Consider the following 20693-nt stretch of genomic DNA (forward strand, 5'->3'; position numbering starts at 1 on the left):
TATCTTCTTGATTTTTTATATTCTATATTTCTATATTTATACTTTCCCCCTATGAAATTATGTACTCTTAATATTGTTTTAATCAAATATAACACATAAAAACAATAATTCAATAACGTGCTTTAACCACTAGGAGGTGCACACAAGGTGCACACAGCCATAATAACTTTGTATTAGTGTAGGCTTATGTATGTACAACATCTGAAGATGTATAGTTGTATGAATGCTTTCACATAATTTTACAGCATATTGCTATACTATTTCAGACTCAGGATTTACATTCTTACATTCAAAGAAAATCAGTAATATCTTTAAAAACTATAGTCCTTTTATATCAGCTGTGCACCGTTATGGTGTAAATATAACCTATCTATGAATTAGATTTAGTGTTGATACTGCAAGGAGACGTAGTGTGTGAAGAGAAATTGAAGATGTTGTTTAATTGTTGATATATTTATGATCCACGTCAAGTATTCAGTTTCGGCGGCATTTCTTCAGTTTTTCCAAAGGTCTTCTCATCAGGGCTCTATAAATAAAGAACTACGGCAGATCTGTAATATGTAATGCAGCCGAACCGTGTATTACAATGCCCTTATGTGATGACTTTCAAAGAGAAAAGCAAGAGCACTCGGAATTAAGTATTATTTTATTCTTTTAAAATGTTTTCCGGATTTCATATCATATAAACACCAAATCCCAGCATACATTGCGGCTAAAACATCCAATCAGCGAGCTTAAAACCATAGCTGAGGATCTTGGGTAATCGCTCGAAATGCCTACATCTGTTTCCGGTTATATTTATTTTGAAATTCAGTTCCTGACGGACGCCAAAAAAGCCCGAGATTATGGAATTAAACCAATAAATAAAAGCAAGGATAATTGTGTGTTATTGGTGAGCAAATAACAGTGTGTTATTTTGAAAAGAATAACAAATTAGAAGGAAAAAAAGATTGAAAAAATACCATTTATTTTGCTCACAGACGGCAACAAAAGTCCGAAATTATACGATTTAAAATAAAAGCAATAACTGTGGCTTGATATTGAGTAAGAACATGTTTTTATGAACCACACAGCTTCCGGTCTTCCACGACCCGACCGGAGAAAAAGACGTGCTGCAGCCTGCAGGCACGAAACACATTACCAGTAGAAATACATTGCTTTTAAAAAAATCGTGCTGTGCAACACGAAAAAAAGGGGAAAATCGTGTTGGTGAACACGAATCAATAGATTAAAAATCGTGTTGGTGAACACGAAATGCCATGAGACTGGGTTGTAATATCACGAATTGCATTAGCTGGTGCAGTATGTTGGAAATCTAGCTAACTAACATATCCACTCCACAGATGATGATTAGGTAGCGAGCGAGATATCTCAAATGTGTTCAGTTTTAGCTAATATATAGTAATTTATTTAACCAACCTTAATTCATTGCAAAATCTACTGTATTCATCAAATAACTGAGAAGAGCCCTTAGATAATGTGCAGGGCTGCCAACATTTGAGTTCAGCTTGGAGTGAGATTTTTTTTTTGGTCAACCGAAAAAAGAAACGTTCATGTGTTACAAATGTATTGAACATGTACAAACTAGGGTTTCCCATTAATGTACCGGGCGATACAGTGGAATACGCACATACACAGTGTACCCGCGACTCTTACAATGAAGGCTCGATAATCAGCTCACAGCATATAAAGTGGCATATAGGTGCAGTGTTGGGACTAACGCGTTACAAAGTAACGCGTTACTGTAACGCCGTTATTTTTGGCAGTAACTAGTACTCTAACGCATTACTTTTTAAATTCAGTAACTCAGTTACCGTTACTACATGGTGCGTTACTCCGTTACTGCGTTAGTTTTTTTATATAGTCAACAGCCAGGCGAACAGAGATGAGAACTGTACTTAAAGACCCCGTGAAGTGTGCGCCTGTGCATGATCTGTTATGCTAATACATATAGTAATGACCAAAATTGTCCATTGAAACCCATATCAAAAGATGTTGGAATAGCAACTAATTTGATGAGTTTTGAATTTGCTGCCGTGAAATCCGCAGTTGACCTCCGCCTTCGTGGGCGTGGCTTGCGAGCTACTGCGTGACGTCACAAGATGGTCGCCTCCGAAGTGTTTACATTCATCACAGTGTATTGTTTCTCTGTTTCAAAGTCGAATTTATCAAAGTTTTTGAGCGAGTATTTTACTGGAAAGTGTGTCGGAGTCGACTGGAAGTGATTGCCAATCGAGAAAACCTGACAATGGAGGCGACAGTGAAGAAAAAGGGAGGAAAAACACACGGGAAGCGATGCATTGCCGCTGGCTGTAGTAATGTCAAGTCTGCCGAAGTGGCGATGTTTCTGTTCCCAAAAGATGAAGGTGAGTCTGGCTGGTGTCATTGTTTCGTAGATTCGTTGATTGTTCATGACAAATAAAGGCCACTGGTCGATTCGAGAGAGAGAGAAAGAGAGACTGAGAGAGTTACAGGGTTGTTGTTAGCATCTAGTGCTAGCTCGGAGCTAATGGAGATTAGCTGTTTCAAGAGGGAGAGTCCTCTCCTGTTGGACTGAGAGAGATAACGTCAGCTCAGGGAGGTAAAGGACTCTGAGTGATTAGATTGTAAACTGTAGCCTAAGTTATCTCAGTTGGTTTGGTCATCTATGTAAACAAATATTTCCATCTATGTTAGTTGTATAAAATAGGTTAAGAAATCCTTCCAATGTTTTTTGATTATTGAAATATATGTTTGATATGAGTGTTGAGAGCTGTATCCATAAATCTCTTAATGTTGCCCTCAAAGTGCACCAGATTGATGCCTTTAACTTCAATTTAAAGAAAAACAACTTCCCGGGTGAGGGTGTGAGGTCATCACAGGTTCACATGGATAGGATACTAGAAGTGTGCACACTCATTATGTACATTACACATTTTTCTTGGATTTGTTAACACTATAGTCCCTAATATATTTGTAGAAAGGCAGGAAATGGAATTAAATCGAGAAAAACTCAATCAAAATCAATCATTTCTCTCACACTTGTATCACTTTCCAAAGTCTCCGCCATGTTTACAATCACAACTGGGCCCATCTTGTGACGTCACCGCCGCTATCGTCTGCAACTTCCGGTAGGCTCAGACGGCCGTTATTATTAAAAAATATTTTTTAATTGTTCATAATTAATTAATCAATAATTAAAATTATTTTAGCCATGAACAGGCACAATGATATGTAAGGAATGAAACTGCCATTTCATTTTGGCGCAAAAAAATGCACTTCACTGGCACTTTAAGTACAGTACTTGAGTAAATGTACTTAAATACTTCATGTGTCACATGCGGAGACGGGCTGTGGGCGTGTTTGTGTTGTTTACTAACAAGACTGTCATGGCGGCGGCGGAGCTCAAGTCAAGTTTCTCCACCTGGAGATATTCTCACTATTTCACTTTTGTCGAGCACAAAGAAAATAACGTTTTAGTTAAATGTAAGTTGTGTCCTGGCGGGTCAAAGAGCCTATCTACTGCCCAAACCAGTCATTCAAATCTCTTAAAACATCTGCAGAAACAACATGCTGGGACGAAGCTAGTAGCTAAGACCACAGAGACTCAGCCGACGCCACTCCACCTCCACCTACTGTAAGCAACAGCGGCTGGATTTTAACCGAGGGACTGCTAGCCAGGGAAAAGTCGATAAAGCCATTGCACGGTATGTTGTAGAACACATGCAGGCTATTGCTACAGTGGAGTCACCCGCTTTCAGGGAGCTAGTTAGCATGATAGCATGTCCGGGCGGCACACGGCATATGAAACTACCTGGAGAAAGAATATACAAAAATGTAAAGCCAGCTAATATCGATGCTATCCAGATTGCATATAATGCATGTCAAGTTGATCAACAGATTGTATTATTCTCCAATGCAATAACAGAACTGAAATGAAGGCTATAAGGGCATTAATATAATGGGAGCCCTTTTTTAAGTAACTAAAACGTTACTTTTCACAGTAACGCATTACTTTTTGGTGTAAGTAATCAGTAAAGTAACTGAGTTACTTTTGAAATGAAGTAACTAGTAATGGTAACTAGTTACTGGTTTTCAGTAACTAGCACAACACTGTATAGGTGTAAGCAGAGGTAAAGTGCTATTTTACAAGTGTGGGGGGGGGGGGGGTCCTCACCTCTTCTAGGGGGGTCCGTAAATATTGAAGTTAAATGCATCAACCTGGTGCATTTTGAGAGCAAAATTAATTTATGGATACATCTCTCAACATCCATATGAAACAGATCTGTAAACAGATTTTCTTTTTCTTTATGGATATTTTACAAATCACTCACCTTTTAAACTGTATTCTTGTTTTACTGTCATATAGTATTTCATAACTGTTTTTCATGTATTCTCATAAATGGTGACCAAAACGTTTGAGACCCACTGAGATAACTAGACTAAAGTTAACTATCTAAACAGAGAGTCCCTTACCTCACTGAGCTGTAGTTATCTCTCAGTCTGACAGGACAGAGCTCTCCCTTTCCTTGTTTTAGAAACAGCTTCTAATATCCGTTAAGCTAACCAGATGCTAACAACAACAATGCAAATAGTAAGTTTGATAGAACTATACTGTATAATAGTAAAGTTATTTAAGATGATGCCATATTTATTGATGATTTTACAGTATAAATATTCCCCAAAATTATTCAAAAGCATATTCTTCCAAACTCCTTGCTGTAGTATGACCACCAGGAGACTAGGGATGTGTGTAGTGAGTTTGGTAGTAATAACAAGCTGTGTAATAGTAATTGAATATTATTGTATTATTGCACATGTTGATGTAGAAGAGACATGAAGAAGAGGGTTTTGCATAATAGGTGACCTTTAAGTTCTGAAAGTTGCTTTTTTTGTTGTACGTCTCTATTGTCTTTGTCGAGTTTTGTCCGCTTGGAAACAGTTGGCATGTTGAATGTAAAAAAGCAAAAAAACAGCAACTCAAAAGCAGAAAGAAACCAACACACTCCACAGGCAGACCATAAGCACTCTCACCAGCACGCCTACACACGCCTACCTACTGCGTGGCTACAAACCTGGTGAGCACTCTCTGAATATCCTTCATTTGCTTTAAAGTGGACCTATTATGCTATATTTGAAAAATGTATTGTAGGGCCATACCTATATAAAACATGTCTGTATTGTAGCCATGCCTCATACTGCTCATACCCCTCTATTCCAGACCTGTTCCAAAAAGGCTGATTCTGCTTTAAGTGGAACGGCTGCTGCTAGCCACGCCCCTTTGTAGCATCACGCAGCTTTCCCCTGCTAAGAGAGATTTCTACCAGGAGAAGCTAAAACCGAAGCCCTGCTGGTTGGCACCAAAACCACCCTCTCCAAAACCTCATCCTCCCCTGCCTCCAACCTCATCATTGATGGCCACTCCATCCCCTTCTCTGGCCAAGTTAAGAGCCTTGGTGTCATCCTGGACAGCTCCCTCTCATTTGCACCTCACATAAATAACATCACCCGGACTGCCTTCTTCCACATACGCAACATCTCCAGACTCCGCCCATCCCTTTCTCAATCGAACACTGAAGTCCTGGTCAATGCATTTGTCACGTCCCGCATCGACTACTGTAATGCCATCCTCTCGGGCATACCCACCAAGCTCATCAATAAACTACAAATCATACAGAACTCCGCAACCCGGATCATCACCGGCACCAAGGCCTCCGAACACATCACCCCCATCCTCATCCAACTCCACTGGCTCCCTGTTCAATCCCGTATCAACTTCAAAAACCTACTGCTCACTTACAAAGCCCTACATAACCTGGCCCCCCCCTATCTGGCTGACCTTCTTCAAGAGTACACCCCCTCTCGCTCCCTCCGCTCCTCCTCTGCTGGTCTGCTGACCGTCCCCACCCCACGCCTCGTCACCATGGGTTCTCGGGCTTTTAGCTGCACTGCTCCCAGACTCTGGAACTCCCTCCCCCCGCACATCCGACAGTCAGACACAATCACCTTATTCAAATCCCAATTAAAAACCCACCTGTTCAAATCTGCTTACTCACTGTAGTGTAGCTTTTTTTTTTTTTTTTTAGTTATTTTTTATTTTTTTTTTTTTAAACGTACGGTGTCCTTGGGTGTCATGAAAGGCGCCTAAAAATAAAATGTATTATTATTATTATTAAGCTCAGCTAAACACTGCAGTGATTAAATGCCATATTATGCTCCCAACCACTTCAACTCAAACCTTTCTCTCTCGCAGGGTTTACCACAAGGACATTACGTTACACATATTCTCTGCAATAGCCTACAGCGATAGCTCCGTGGCTAGCTCTGAGTGTTAGCATGCTTGCTAATGTAAAACACACAGCATATTACTCCCAAAACACACCGCGCATTGTTTCTGATACAGCACATAGCTTGACATGTTCTTTCTTAAGTGTTTACCGCTAGAACAGTGCCATTATATGTATTAAGATGGACTTTTATTAATCCCTCGTGGGGAAATTGTTTCTCAGGCATTTGACCCATCCTTGTGTTAGGAGCAGTGTGCTGCCATTTTGAACGGCGCCCGGGGAGCAGTGTGGGGAACGGTGCCTTGCTCAGGGACACCTCGGTAGCACTTGGTCTTGAACTGGTGACCTTCCAGTTGCCAAGCCAAGTCCCTATCGATCCAACACCGCCCCCGTCTTTGAAAGACTTCATGTGTTTCGCAAGAACGTGACTGACACGATAAGATGCTATGGTAGCAGCCTTGCTCTTGTTGTTGGGCCTGGTGAAAATGGACTGCTGTGCATTTAGTTGTCCTTTCAGGCCCCTCCCCTTTTGGAGCGTAGGGCAGAATTAGGAGGGAATTCCGACTCGTAGCGTTTGTGCACTGTTTTGAAATGCCGCTCCTAAATTACCCTTCTTCGATAAAGACACGCTCGCATTGCAGATGAGACAGATGGACTTTGAATTGGAATAGATACAAAAAAAATCATCCTCTGAAGTAAAGTGTTACAGCAGAAAGTTTAATACAGCGTATTTCTGGTATCTTCATTTTATTATGTCACCTGATATATAAGAAGTGTGTTAAATTTGAATAGACAAGTCAATTTTTTCCTCTTAAATATAGAGAGGTTTTTTATATTGATGTTGATGTTCCTATAATGATGTCCCATTTTTAGTAGAAGTAGATTTAGCGCAAATGGTCTTTTCTTCCACTTGACTTGTTAATGAATAGAAGGTGGTATTTTGGCTATTTGTGAGTAGGTAATGGTGCAGTACAGCCTGTGATTTCTGCCTTGAGTAAAAATATTACGCGTGGATGAGTATTTTTCAGAAAGTCAGTAGAAGAGGCATGGGAGTCTCTTTGCTAATTATCAATGGTCTTTGCAAATTGACAGCAGATGTACCCATGTTAATTGAATTGGTAAGAGGTCAGAGGAACTCCAAGAGAGGGGCTTCCTCAGACCTAATACAATTAAAGTCTTGTTGATTAGTGGTTCATATCCAGCATGTATTAGCTAAGAAACGATAACAATGTTGGTGCGTAGCTGCATAGGGGAAACTGTATGTGTGCTCCTGTGCAGACGTTAGTTAATTGGATAATTCATATCCTGCAAGACTCCTAGAGAGGCCATGGGATAATGGTCGTTCTGAAATTATCAATACATGTATTCCTGTTAAGTGAGCTGACTTTGAGGTTAGAGGAAGTTCAGAGGATGTTGTGCATGCTAAATTGCCACAACATTTTGGAGTAATTGGCTTAAATATATGTGTGTGCTTAATTACTCTGTATGAAGTGGGAGGAAACATCCTTATTTACACACACACACACACACACACACACACACACACACACACACACACACACACACACACACACACACACACACACACACACACACACACACACACACACACACACACACACACACACACACACACACACACACACACACACACACACACACACACACACACACACACACACACACACACACACACACACACACACACACACTGTAAGGAGAGGGAGCGAATCAGACGGAGTCAACGGCTGCTGACTCATTGTCTTGGGTCCGCCCAGAAGTGAAACTGGCCAATGGAGAACTGCTAACTCATTGGTTAGCTCGCCCAGAAGTGAATTCGCCAATAACAAATAGCTAGGGAGGAGTAACCGATACAACTCCTCCCCACTTGTGTGTATAAATATTATGATATTCTCATGCTCTGCGCTCTTTTCCTGACTGGCGTGGTACGTATATAACACACAGTGGTAGGAATTGAGCCCGGAGCGCTCTGTATTTGGTACTATTGCAGAGTGCTCTGTATTGTATTGTTCTATTACCATTAAAACAGATTATTGTTTAACCCTGTATCTGGTGCTTTGAATTCCTTCCTTTTATGATTTAATCCAGCTCATCAAAAGGACACGCGGAGCCGAGGTGGGTTTCAGACCACTCCTTGCTCCAACACCTCCCACTCGGAGTGAAAATTATATATTTTGGGCTTTTTTGCTTCTGCCATAATTGCGGTCTTGTGCGTGTGCGGACTGTCACTCCTGTTGACACGGACAACATCAGCGCACTGCCCACCAGCCACGCCCCGACACATGGGGTCACGCCGGCCAATCACAAAGCTTTGATGCGTTCGAGTGCATTATCCTTGCACAGGAAGATTATATTATAGGACATTAACGATAAAACAGAATATTGTTGTTCTATTTTTAGACACATCTCGACTGGTTGAGCACCCCTGGTATACGGAGACGAAAGGTTGGGACGTGTCATGTGTGCCGGATGTTGCCAATGACGTAATACCATAGACTGTATATATATAAATGGACGTAGGGTCCGTGACGTCACCCATAGGATTCTTCAGAGTTGCCGAGAAGCCCTTAGTAGGCGGAGTCGGCCACTAACGGCTCGACAGTGACGTCAGAGTTTAACTCCCGCCTTCTCCAGCCTGCTCCAAATAAAGGCAAAGAGGCGGAGCCGAGGCGGGACCTGCTGCCACGAGCTGGAAGTTCCAGAGCTAGCTGAAGCTACCAAGCTAAGCTAACATGCTCCCCATCTGCACACTGCCGTCGCATTTTACGTTTCTAAGGTAAGCGGACATGAAACTATTCAGCAAATCTATAAATAATAATCTAAGTTATTGAGTTTTTAGCATAATACTTCAGAATCTTAAAATCCCTTAACGTTTGTATGCAATTGTGCTAAATTCAACACTGGAATCAAGCAAATATTAATATGTTTGCATGAGATTAGTTATTTATATTTTGATATCACTTAATTATACGTTTAATACATTTAAGTCAAGCTAAGGTACATGTGATTGTAGCTAGTTAGTGCTCTTACCTGTGAGGCCTCCTCCAAACAGCATAATAACCAGACTGTATCATTAAAACTACAAGTACCAGTTCTAGATCCTTGACTTTAGACAAACAATTCAAAAGACAAAATGTATTTAAAGACCAATCTTTATTTGAATGTGCTTCTTAACCTGATATATTAGTTATACAGTAATAGTATTTATTGACAATCTGAAAAAACTGAGCAACTCAACTGTCAACTTTATATTTCTTATTGTCTAAAGCATTTATTATTTTCATTTCCCCCCTCTCATATTCAGTGTGGACGGATTGAGACAGCGTGGTGTCCAGAGAGCAGCAGGGAGAAACCTCCATGTGATGGACATCCTGTCTGTTGGTTTGGAGAGGACTGAGGGTCTTTCCTCTGCGAGGAGGACCAGTCCTGATAGAGGAGGACCAGGCCTGATGGAGGAGCCCAGCTGATACCAACTGCACAGGCCTAGTCTGTCACTTTATTTGACTAAATGTGTTCACTTATACATTTAGTAGGTTCTGTCCATATGTGCTTTTTATTTAAAACATGTTTGATGAAGTTTTGGTTCACATTTCAATAAATTGTATTTGTATTTGCACTCCTTTCGTCCATTATTCTTACTGAAAATGTTAGATTACACATTCACATCTGACTGAAGATTGGTCCCATTTATTTGTGACGTTGCAAACTCTGCGGTACAAGGCACAAGTGATGTGAAGCTCATAAAGTAAGGCAAATAGAAATAATCAGCTGATGGAGTGTAGATGTGGAAATAGGTGCATTCGTTTTCACAATAAAAGTAGTTTCTTAGTGAATGTCCTGTACTGGTTTTAAAATCTCATAACATCAGCTTTTAATGTTCCTCTTGGATGTTCTTCTTGACCCTCAGAGAAGGAGAACATGTTGTGTCTTTTAGGCATGTCCTTTCCTAACAAAAATGACAGGAAACATAAAACATATTATTACAGAACAAGTGTGTTTTTTATGAAAGCGGTGTGTTTGTGTGTTTAGGGGCTGTAGATATAATTATTTTGTAATTGTAATGTTTTTTTTTTATTTCAACAGAGCTACAAAGACAATCAGATTATGAATGAACAGTATGAAATTCATCAACATTGAAATATATGTTATTATCAAAATAATATTGAACTGTTATCAAAACGTAGTGCAACTGTAGAAGCTTGCTCTGTTGTCTCACTGAAAGAATAACTTTTACCACGTTTTTTACAGACAATATTGAGAGATAAATAGTAGCAGTTCTCACTATGTATTAAATATCTTTGCCTTCAATAGAAAGCTGACAAAATCATATTGCTAAATATCTAAATGTAACTTTGTGCATGGAAAAAACCCTCAACTTAACTGATGTGTAGGTGACCTAGTATTTAGTATTGTTTAATGGAATGTATATCAGTGTATTCAAGTCAATACTTCATTTATTTAAACCAATATCTTTCTTGATTCTTTGTACAGTATGAAAATAGAGTCTTTGTACCTGTGCTGAAGTTCACTGCTGTGAGGAGTCCAGTTCTGTCTCTCACTCTCTGGTCCAGCCTGTCTGCATCACTGATTTCACGTACACTACTTTGACGTTAGCTTGTCTACATACTTGAGCATAGCCAATTTAAATTAACCTTAGTGATGCATACAGTTCCTACCTACATAATAAAATATCTCTCTAAGTTACAAGGATGACCTTATTTTATCAACCTCAAACAGAAGCCGTTTGTTCTACAGTATTATCCCACTTAATGCTTAACACTTATCTATTTCGTTTTAACCTTTATATATATAGCCTATGATTTTAACTTGGAGGCTACTATTAGCATCGTCAGTACCGATGTAGCTACCACTCGCTTACACGCTAAACCAAGCCTTAACATTCATTACGTAGCTGATTAAAATCATTAAAACATAAATAAAGTACTCGAATTTCACTTACCGCAAAACCGCATTCATGCACCGTCTGTTTTAACCGCAGAGCGAGTCACAATAGTCCGATATATAAGCATGAAGAACAAACAACCACGGCCGGGGTCAAGTTGTGTTCCCTGGATGAACTGACCAGGCAGAGTCCCTGTAGCTAGCTTCACGGAGCAGCTAGCAGAGAGACAAGAAGCTAGCAGCAGCAGTCACTTGACAGAGCTGTCACTCAAAGTGACCACGCCCTAATTTATGCATAACTTTAAGACTGAATATTAATTAAACAGATGAGTTGAGAAAAAATTCACTCCAGGATCCATAGACAGGAAGGGGGAATCTAACTATACTGAGAATAAAATGTTTTGAAACCACGATGTAAACATGTTTATTTCTGCTGTAAAGTTGGGCATTTTAACATTGGGGTCTATGGAAATTGCTCCCTTCTGCAGACTGCTCCTACTGGCCGCTTGCGTAAATACAGTAGGAGCCAACATCCTGGATCTGATTGTTTGCCCCCCCCCGTTTTCATTTTTCTTTTTTGCGATGTGGGTACCGAGGAAAAGAGAAAGGGTTTTATTTTCTGACACTTTGTGAGTTCCCTGACACACCGGGGACACATATTTATGTACAGTATAAAATACATCAAAAAGTGCATTTTGTATAATAGGTCCCCTTTAACACAGAGTTATCTCCATCATAAATATGAATATGCTGCCATGACAAAGAGAGGCATTATTTGAACAAGCCGGTTTTTTTTTTAAAAGCTGGTAATTTCAGAAATGTTTTGTACAACCTCATAACCTTCAATACATGCATTCACATACAAAATAAATCATGTCCACTTCACTTTTTTGTATGACAAGAACATGTTGCAAGCTATATCTTTAGAATCTTGTATCTTATTAAATGTGCTTTATCCGTTGAGGTCTCCTTAAAGATAGGGTAGGTAATTCACTTCAGAAACACTTTGTTATATTCCATGGAATGCTCTTAACATCCCGATAGAAATGAATAAATTAAATGGATTGACAATAAATATATACAAATATTTCATCTGTGGAAGCCGTGGCGCTTTAAAAAGCACGACCAATTATCTGCCTCGGCCCGTGGCGGATAATTGGGTTGCCTACCTGCCTGTCAGCCTTCCATCTCGTTCACAAACTTATCTCGTGCCCTCATTGGTCATGTGCATGTTCGTGTGTGTTGGAGGAGGGGATCTGTAAGGAAGTCTGAAGGAAGGGGCAGATTTTTTCCGGTTGTGTACTTTCAAATTCTAGTGCACTCGAGCTGGTTTCTCCATTCTTACCTAGTACCCTACCTTTAACTAAATTAATAAATATGAAATCCACAATAATGTGATTGTAACACAGTGTAATTATAAAATATACAGAGTATAATGCAAAATAATTAAAGTCTATGTATCTACTTATCAATTAGCCTACTGGCCCTAATTATTGTTACTAGGTTGCAAAAAAAGGGGTAAAACAGGATAGCAGTGCTGTTATGGAAATACAATTGGTAAGGGTTTAAATTATTCTTATTTTTAATAAAAGTCAAGTGACAAATGATGCATTTATCAATAGAAATATGTTAAGAATTTTAGCTGGGTAACAATAAATTAGGTCAAATCATTATTATTATTATTATTATTATCGTACAACATGCAGTATAATGTGAAAAGATAATTATGTGTCAGGTGATAAATAAAAACTATTACTATCTAAAATTGATACAGGCTAAACTTTGTTAACTCCTGTATGCTCGTTTTTAAAACACACATTTGTGGCTCCCTTATTCCCTGTATTTTCATAACCAGAACATAGTTGAGTTTGCTTTTGCTAACATTTGCTTACACTGATGGTTGTGCATTCAAGCCTATTTTTAACATGAACTTTAGACTGACTAACTTTAAGGTCTGAATTCATTTCATTTTAATTAGCATGAATGTTTAATTTGTAAATGTTTTAGCTTTAACATGGTCCACCTTAAGAGAATATGACGTCAATTTATAGATTTTCCGTTGAGCATTTTAGAAAAAACACGAACACAAGCAGTGCGCACAAACAACGAAACAAGTCCCTAACAAACAACCAAGGCATCACAGAGGAACACATTGGGACAGAACAACATGGTCGTGACAGGATAACAGTGATGGATGCTGATGAGCAGGGTGGAGTCTGATCTGCCCTACCTTTTCTGACGCAGATCAGCTCATGTACTCCACAGTTACGCTCTCCACCTGGAAACACAATGCAGTTTCAATGAGCCACACTGTGATGGCGGGAACAAGAGACAGAACGGACATCATGGAAGCACATTCAAATATGTTGGAACATTTACACGGATTCCCAGAAAAGGACAGGAACAACACCGATATAAGACGTAGACTGGGTGGATGTGGGTGTTGTACAAGCTGCTCATCTCTGAACTACAGACATACAATACTTAATCAAACAGCCTGGCTGGATACATGTCATGTACAATGAGTTACATTGTGCTTTCTTTTTTGTCTCATGGACAATAACTGGAATGCTATAAATGCCCCAAATGTTTTCCCAGCAGCCGATGACAGCTGCATCTTGATATCTGTTCTGTGGAGCTTTATATGACGCCTGTTTTCTATCCAAGATACTGTGATAAGCAGTTCCTATTATAGAGCATTTGCCATTCGGAGGGGTTGCCTGATCATCTGACAAGCTATTGAAATGACTCCAATAGAGGGGTGCAGGAATGAGTCGTAAACCAGGCTAGCTCCTTGAATTAGTTCTTGGTTAGACTCCCGAAATAAGTTCTGTGATTAACACAACCTTACGAGATGTTCAGGTGTTGTCCAACGACATCGAATATGGCCCAACTAATTAGGTGTCAATAACCTGTATTCATCCTCTGTCTCAGTTCTCATATCTCCCTCTCAAACCGTTCTCCTGAACTCTACTTTAATAAACCTGATTAATACACTTTGAAAAAACACAATTGTTCTTAGACAAGCAACAAAACATTTAACATTTCTACAGTTTCTCTGACATTTAGAAACAATCATGACACAATCTAGTGCTTGATTGTGCATCTCTCGGTCACTGTTAGTTCAGACTGCTTATCGGAGCTGCACCAGGCAGTTGAGATAAAGGTCTGAACTCCTCCGATGCCATTTGAATGCAACCAGCTGGCTCGATGGAGGAACTGCTGGAGTCAAATGTGGACGGGAAAGGGAAGTCGATGTGTGTTCTAAAGCCGGCACAGCTCAGTGATCCACAACCACAGATTCTGGATGCAAAGGGCGTCTCTAATCTTAGAACAATACTTGGCAGCATCCATGCAGTCGTTTCATTTCATGATTACATAAAAAAAAAGGAAACAAAAGACTGGACTGATGATGAATTTTGAAGCAATATTAAATAACTGTAAAAACTGAAGATCCATATATACAAATTGGATCAAGGTGTTGGGTTGAAAGTTACACCATTTATTCTGTTTTCACATTTAGATAACCCAACCTGTAGCGTGCAAAGAAACAACTGCACAAATGAAAACAACTGAAGGCATATTTAAAGTCTGAAATAGGTCAATGTACAATCTGCTTGCAGAGCTTAAAGTGACCCAAACCCAATGATTTTTCCTCTTAATGGAATTGGTAAGGCTTTGATTGTGAATTGTAACAGTCCATTTACTGGTCATGCTATATAAAATATGGATTGTGGGAGTTGCCAGGACTTTTGTTCTAATTGAACACTTACTCACTTACTTACTGTGACTACAATCAACAGGACATTATCTTGTTAACCTGAACTTGTTTCACTGCAAACAGACAATATTTTAAACACTGGTATACACTGTGCAGCTTTTATTGAACCCTCAAGTCTTCAGCCATGCAATCAAGTCTGTGAGGCTAAACATAGACACAGCAGTGCTTTGAGCTAAATGCTAACTTAAGCATGCTAACGTTTTCTCTCTGACATGCTGATATCTAGCAGGGATCTGCCTGCCTTCCTTTGATTCTCTCTGAACTGCCTGGTCTTTTTAATGTTTAATGTCAGCCATTTGTGCAGATAGCATGAAGTAAAAAAGATCGGCGATCGCCGATGCTAGCGTTATCATTTCTCCCCCGGGCTTAAATTGTGTATTATAGAATGATCACACCGGTGACAGTGCTCTTCAAAGGATTCACGAAATATGACTACTGCTCTTACTGTTTAACATTTTGGGTTACTTAATGTTACTTCATATTAAGGCTAATAAAAATTACAAGGCTGTAATGCTAACTAACGTGCTACTAGCTAGGTAGCTAACTTGATCCAGCCACTCCTGGTCCTTCCATCAGACGGGAAGCGAAAGAACGAGCAAGACCCATTGCTGGTATGATAACAACCTGGTACTAAGCACACAGGCATCTTGTTATCTTATCTTAGCCAGCGCCATATAGATAGATTATATCTATATGGCGCTGATCTTAGCTATCTCTTAGTGGAGGAAAACAATTGTGACATCACTTACGCGACTCTGGGATTTGTAGTCTTTCTAGTTGCATATTTTTCAGTCTTATATTTCAACAGTTTTACGACAAACTGTGACTTTTTTGACATGGAAATAATTGTTTAAGATTGAAAAACATCATATGTGTAATTCATGGCACAATTCAAACGGGATCGAAAGATAAGTTTTCTCTCTTCATTGACTTCAATACATTATTTTTCCGAAATAAGGTCCCATGGACCGGAAGTAGATGGGCGTGACTTCGCCACTCTATTAACGTGTTTGCCATGGATCTCATTTTCTGCAATATTCCTAAATAATAATAATACATTTCATTTCGAAGCGCTTTTCCAGGTGCTCAAAGACGCTCAAATCCGATGGAAATCTCATTGTTTTGTTTTTTTAAGAAGCCGCATCGGCCTATAAATACGTCATCACTGCACCACTCTATTACACACTATTATCAAGAGTACGTCTGGTAGTGAGACCACATTTCTACCAGGGATTCCTCACTGATCTCCATTGTCACATTCTTATCAAGCACTGTGTCATCTCAGTGGCCTGGATCCAATGACAGTGGATGACAGTCCATCAGAATAACATGTGCCTGTTATTGAGACACTAGTATACAGACAGAGAACCTCTGCAAGATCTCACCATGGTTTTCTTCAACAGGCGCCGACTGTAACTTAGTTCAATTCAGTCTATTCCTCACAGTTAAGAGGGCCTCACTCTCTGAGCTCGGCCTCTGGGATGTGCCTACAGGTGGAGCTTTCCGATAGCTCTGGCTGCTTTTCAATCAATCTGTGACACTTCAGCTCTGTCCCAACGCTACAGAAGAAAGGACTGAAAGTAATGGTGTCAAGGTGTAAAAGTTGTAAAGGACCTTTGCCTCATTGCATTTTTCATTCTAATCATATATTTGAACTACATCATGATTTAGCTTTATAAGAATCAGTCATGTAGCTCTTGCCAAAACTCATTTTTCACTAGGATGTTTGCAGAAAAAGCAGCGTAGTCTATCAAAATAGTTAATTACATTGGTAGCAGAGAACAAGAAACACATTGAAAGATCAAATACGAAATTCTAGTATAAGTATCTGAAATAGGGCTGCTCGATTATGGCAAAAATCAAAATCTCGATTATGTTGGTCAATAATTGATATCACGGTTATTAAAAACGATTATCCATTTACTTTGAAAACATCAATTTATTGAAAATAAAAATGTGAACAGTATGTTTTTAACAGTCGATTATTCTGAACTTTAAGTATAATTAAACTGAAAAACCAATAAAAAAATATATTTAAAAAAATGATAATAAAAAAAAAATAATCGTTTTATTTCGATGATGTTGTTTTCATAATCGTTGCATGCCAAAATCGTAATTGTGATTAAAATACGATGAATTGAGCAGTCCTAATCTGAAACAACAATAAACCCTTCATACGGTGTTATTAACTATGTGTTTGTATATAATTGAAGCTGAATCCACCCTTCTAAGAGGACTGCTTTGTCCTTGTTGAGAGTGACCAAAGGTCATGTTCCACATACACATTATAGCTCAGATTTTATACTGATTAATATGAGCAGTGTTTGTTGGCTTAGGTTAGTCTGACAGATTCACAACGTGCAGACACAAGATAGCTACAGCTTAAAAGTAGGTTAAATAAGTGAAAAGTTGTTTAAAATAAAAATTGTTTACATATGTGGAGATTACCCTGCTAAACAAAATATGTATCATAAACGTGTTTACTAAAGAGCTTATTTTCTGCAATATTCCAAAATCAAATCCCATTGCTTTTGTCAACGGAGCCCTTGTGATGCTAGCTTTTGTGACAGTCTACAAAAATACTGCACCAGCCTTAACATATACAAGGTTTATGTCAACCCAAGTAAAAACAATGAAACAGTTCCAGCCTGTGAACAAAGCCATTAAAGGAAGTTCAGCCTTATATGTCATGACTGTGTGAAGATCTTTCCTGCAGCACCACAGTGGAGCTGAGAGCGTTGTTGCTGTGGTCCAGCAGAACGCTTCAGCAGCTGTGAGTGGGAGGAAGCTGTGCTCTTTCACTCCTCCTTCACTCACCACACACCATACTTGTCAAAAATAACACTTTCTTGCGTGCACTCTCTAATAAGGTACACGGTACTGTTGCTCATATCACACCACAAGCAATGACTCTCCTTTCTTTAAATTATTTTGGGGATGGAAGCTCCTTTAACCAGCACCACAATGTTCTATGTAACATCCAATAGTTAAAATAGCTTTTATTATAATCCTTTTTTTTGCTACGTAGTCTTCTTTCTGTGTCTTTGTATGCACCATTTATACCAAAGCAAAGTCCTTGTATGTGTAAACCTACTTGGAAATAAAACCGATTTTGATTCTGATGACCAAATATGCAATCTGATGCCACTTCCTTTTAACAGCACAACTAGTTAGCAAGCAGACCTCTCCCTACTTTCTTTATAGCAACAAAAGCATGTTTTAACTCCCTTATGTTAACCTTAATTACCTTTATAAGATTATCAAAACATACTTGCTAATGCTAATTAGACTGTTGAATAAGCAATTAAAGCTATGCTAGGGAGGAAATCTGTGCGATGGTTTGGCAAAGGAAACGCTGCTAATGGTTTAGGCTTCTGCTAATGACTGCAGCTATACTGTGGTTATACTCATTAATATAAAATGCAAGTTCCAATCCAATCAGCTCTTTGCATAAGCAATTAACCGTTTCATGTTGATGAGAGCCTAATGGATCAAAGTGATGCTTTGAGGCTTTTGGGGGGGTGTTAACAAATGAGACCTTAATCAAGTGCGCCTCATGTCAAGGCATTAAGGTGCTGTTTACACAAGAACGCAAACGGTTGTATCCGCTACTTTTCTCTTTCGTATAGCCCGTTCGTTCACGCGAGGCCGTAACGGAAACGCGGAAACGGACCCCTAAAACGATAACGGGTCCCAAGGTGGATAGATCTGCAAACGGAACGCCAAACGGCTCCGTGTGTATGTCCTATACGATAATTTCCTGATAACGATGAAGCCACAGCTATGAAGGGCCGTGTAGGCCAACATTCAAACTCACCTCACACACACACTACTGAAAACATCTGGCCTTGCACACACACTACTGAAATCCTCTCATATTCACTACTGCTCGACGATGCAGACAGCTAGCGTCACATTAGTGTTGAAGAGCAGAGTACTGTGTGAGATTAACCTCACTATAAGATCTGTGTATCTGAAAAATATGAATCTCACATTTCCAGTTGGTTCCAGAAATAACGTTGACGTAGATATTGCAATATGGTTTGAAAATAGCTGGAAATAAGGTCTGTGGTTGAGACGCATTTAAGAGACGGGTCACGTTTTGTTCAGCCGGATAATATCCACATGTCTACCCTACTTTTATAATTTTCAAATCATAAATCTAGTTGCCAGAAGCAAAATGCTAACGTTATGCTTAAAGGAACTACAGCTGCTTCAACGTCACGCCGATTTAAGATCCATATTCAAACATACAGATTATAAATGGTACAAGTTGAAGCGTTTGTTTGAACAGTTTGCAGGAACTTGCTTTCAAGCAGAACTTGAAAATGTACATAAATAGCTGACGTTAATAATGCTAACTAGCGAGCTAGCTGTGTAGATCTGCTGCACTATTTACTCCGGCTGTCCGCAGCCGACTTTATAACAGTATTAAGTGAAAACCATTCAAAATATTTTATAGAATAAATCCGTTATCCAAATCCCATAAAAACACAAGACAACCAGCAATTAGACAATACCCTGTGTCGTATTTGTGTCGGATGAATGCAAGCTGATATTGTCACTTTTTAAAAAACCTAAATAAGGGTTGTTCCCTCTTGTTTTCTCTGTTAGGATAATACTACAGAAAATGGGCTCCGCGGAAGGTGACACCCTTGCAAACCAAAAAAGAGAAATAAAAGTATTTGTATTCCCCCCGGTCCGCACGTTTTACGTTGCTTAAGGTAAGTGAACATGAAACTATTCAGCAAAACTTTCAATAATAATCTACGGTATTTATTGAGTTTTGGGATATTACTTGCATACAAATCTATAAATGCCTTAAGGTTTCTAAAACATACAATATGTGGTAAATTCAACAGTGGACCCAGCAAAGATTCACATTTTTGCATGATTTTTGTTATTGATTTGTTGCTTAATTATACTTTTAATAAATTCAAGTCAAGCTTAGTTACGTAGCTATATGCTCTTACCTGTGTGCCTCCTCCGCAACCAGACTGTATTCAAACTCTTAAGTACCAGTTCTATCTACTTTAAACAATTAAAAAGACACAATCAACTACATTTATTCATATACCAATCTTTATTTTTGGGGCCTCTTCTTCTTTTAAATTAAACTTTCAGGCATGAGATATTGAAATACAGTAATAGTTTTGTCTATTTCAAAAAGAATGAGCCATTCCTTACAGTTAACTTCATATTTCTTATTGTCTAAAGCAGGGGTCTCCAACACGTCGATCGCGAGCTACCGGTAGCTCGCGGGCAGCTTTTCAGTAGCTCGCCGCTCGATTATCGATTATAGCGTAGTAACGCTGCTTCTTGATTTTTCGGCCACACAATAAAGTGTTTTTTATTTTAGAATTGTTTCTGTCACACGAATATAAAATTGGTCAGTGACGCAGAGATCAAGGAACAGACGTGACAGCGGCACAGCGACACCACACACGGAGCAGTCTGCTTTCTCCAGCAGCACCAGTCAGAACCAACAGCAGAATGACCCGCTCTGAATCAGGCCGTGTCGCTGCGGCTCAGAGACACACAGGGAGGGATTTGTGTTTTTTGAAAAACACTCGTTATCGTCATGTCAGGTTTTTGGTGGATTTAATCAAGTCTTGGATTGCAGAGTATGAATGTCCTCTTGCTATTTTCAGTTGATACATACGCGTGTAAAGTTTGTGAAGGCAGGAGGAAAGCTTCCGCGATCACCGTCTCCTCTCGGTTCC

General features: G+C 39.3%; 1 protein-coding gene across 2 annotated transcripts in view; it reads right to left on the minus strand.

The window, feature by feature from the left end:
- Positions 1-20693, minus strand: part of LOC117467390 (synaptotagmin-14-like) — a 104493-nt gene that overhangs the window by 62189 nt on the left and 21611 nt on the right. For both annotated transcript variants that reach the window (XM_034110986.2, XM_034110984.2), the window contains exon 2: positions 13420-13467. In XM_034110986.2, the coding sequence (XP_033966877.2) occupies positions 13420-13467 (48 nt within the window). The remainder of the gene's footprint in view (positions 1-13419; positions 13468-20693) is intronic.

The sequence above is a fragment of the Pseudochaenichthys georgianus genome, chromosome 22 (genome assembly GCF_902827115.2).
Source record: "Pseudochaenichthys georgianus chromosome 22, fPseGeo1.2, whole genome shotgun sequence".
Taxonomy (NCBI): domain Eukaryota; kingdom Metazoa; phylum Chordata; class Actinopteri; order Perciformes; family Channichthyidae; genus Pseudochaenichthys; species Pseudochaenichthys georgianus.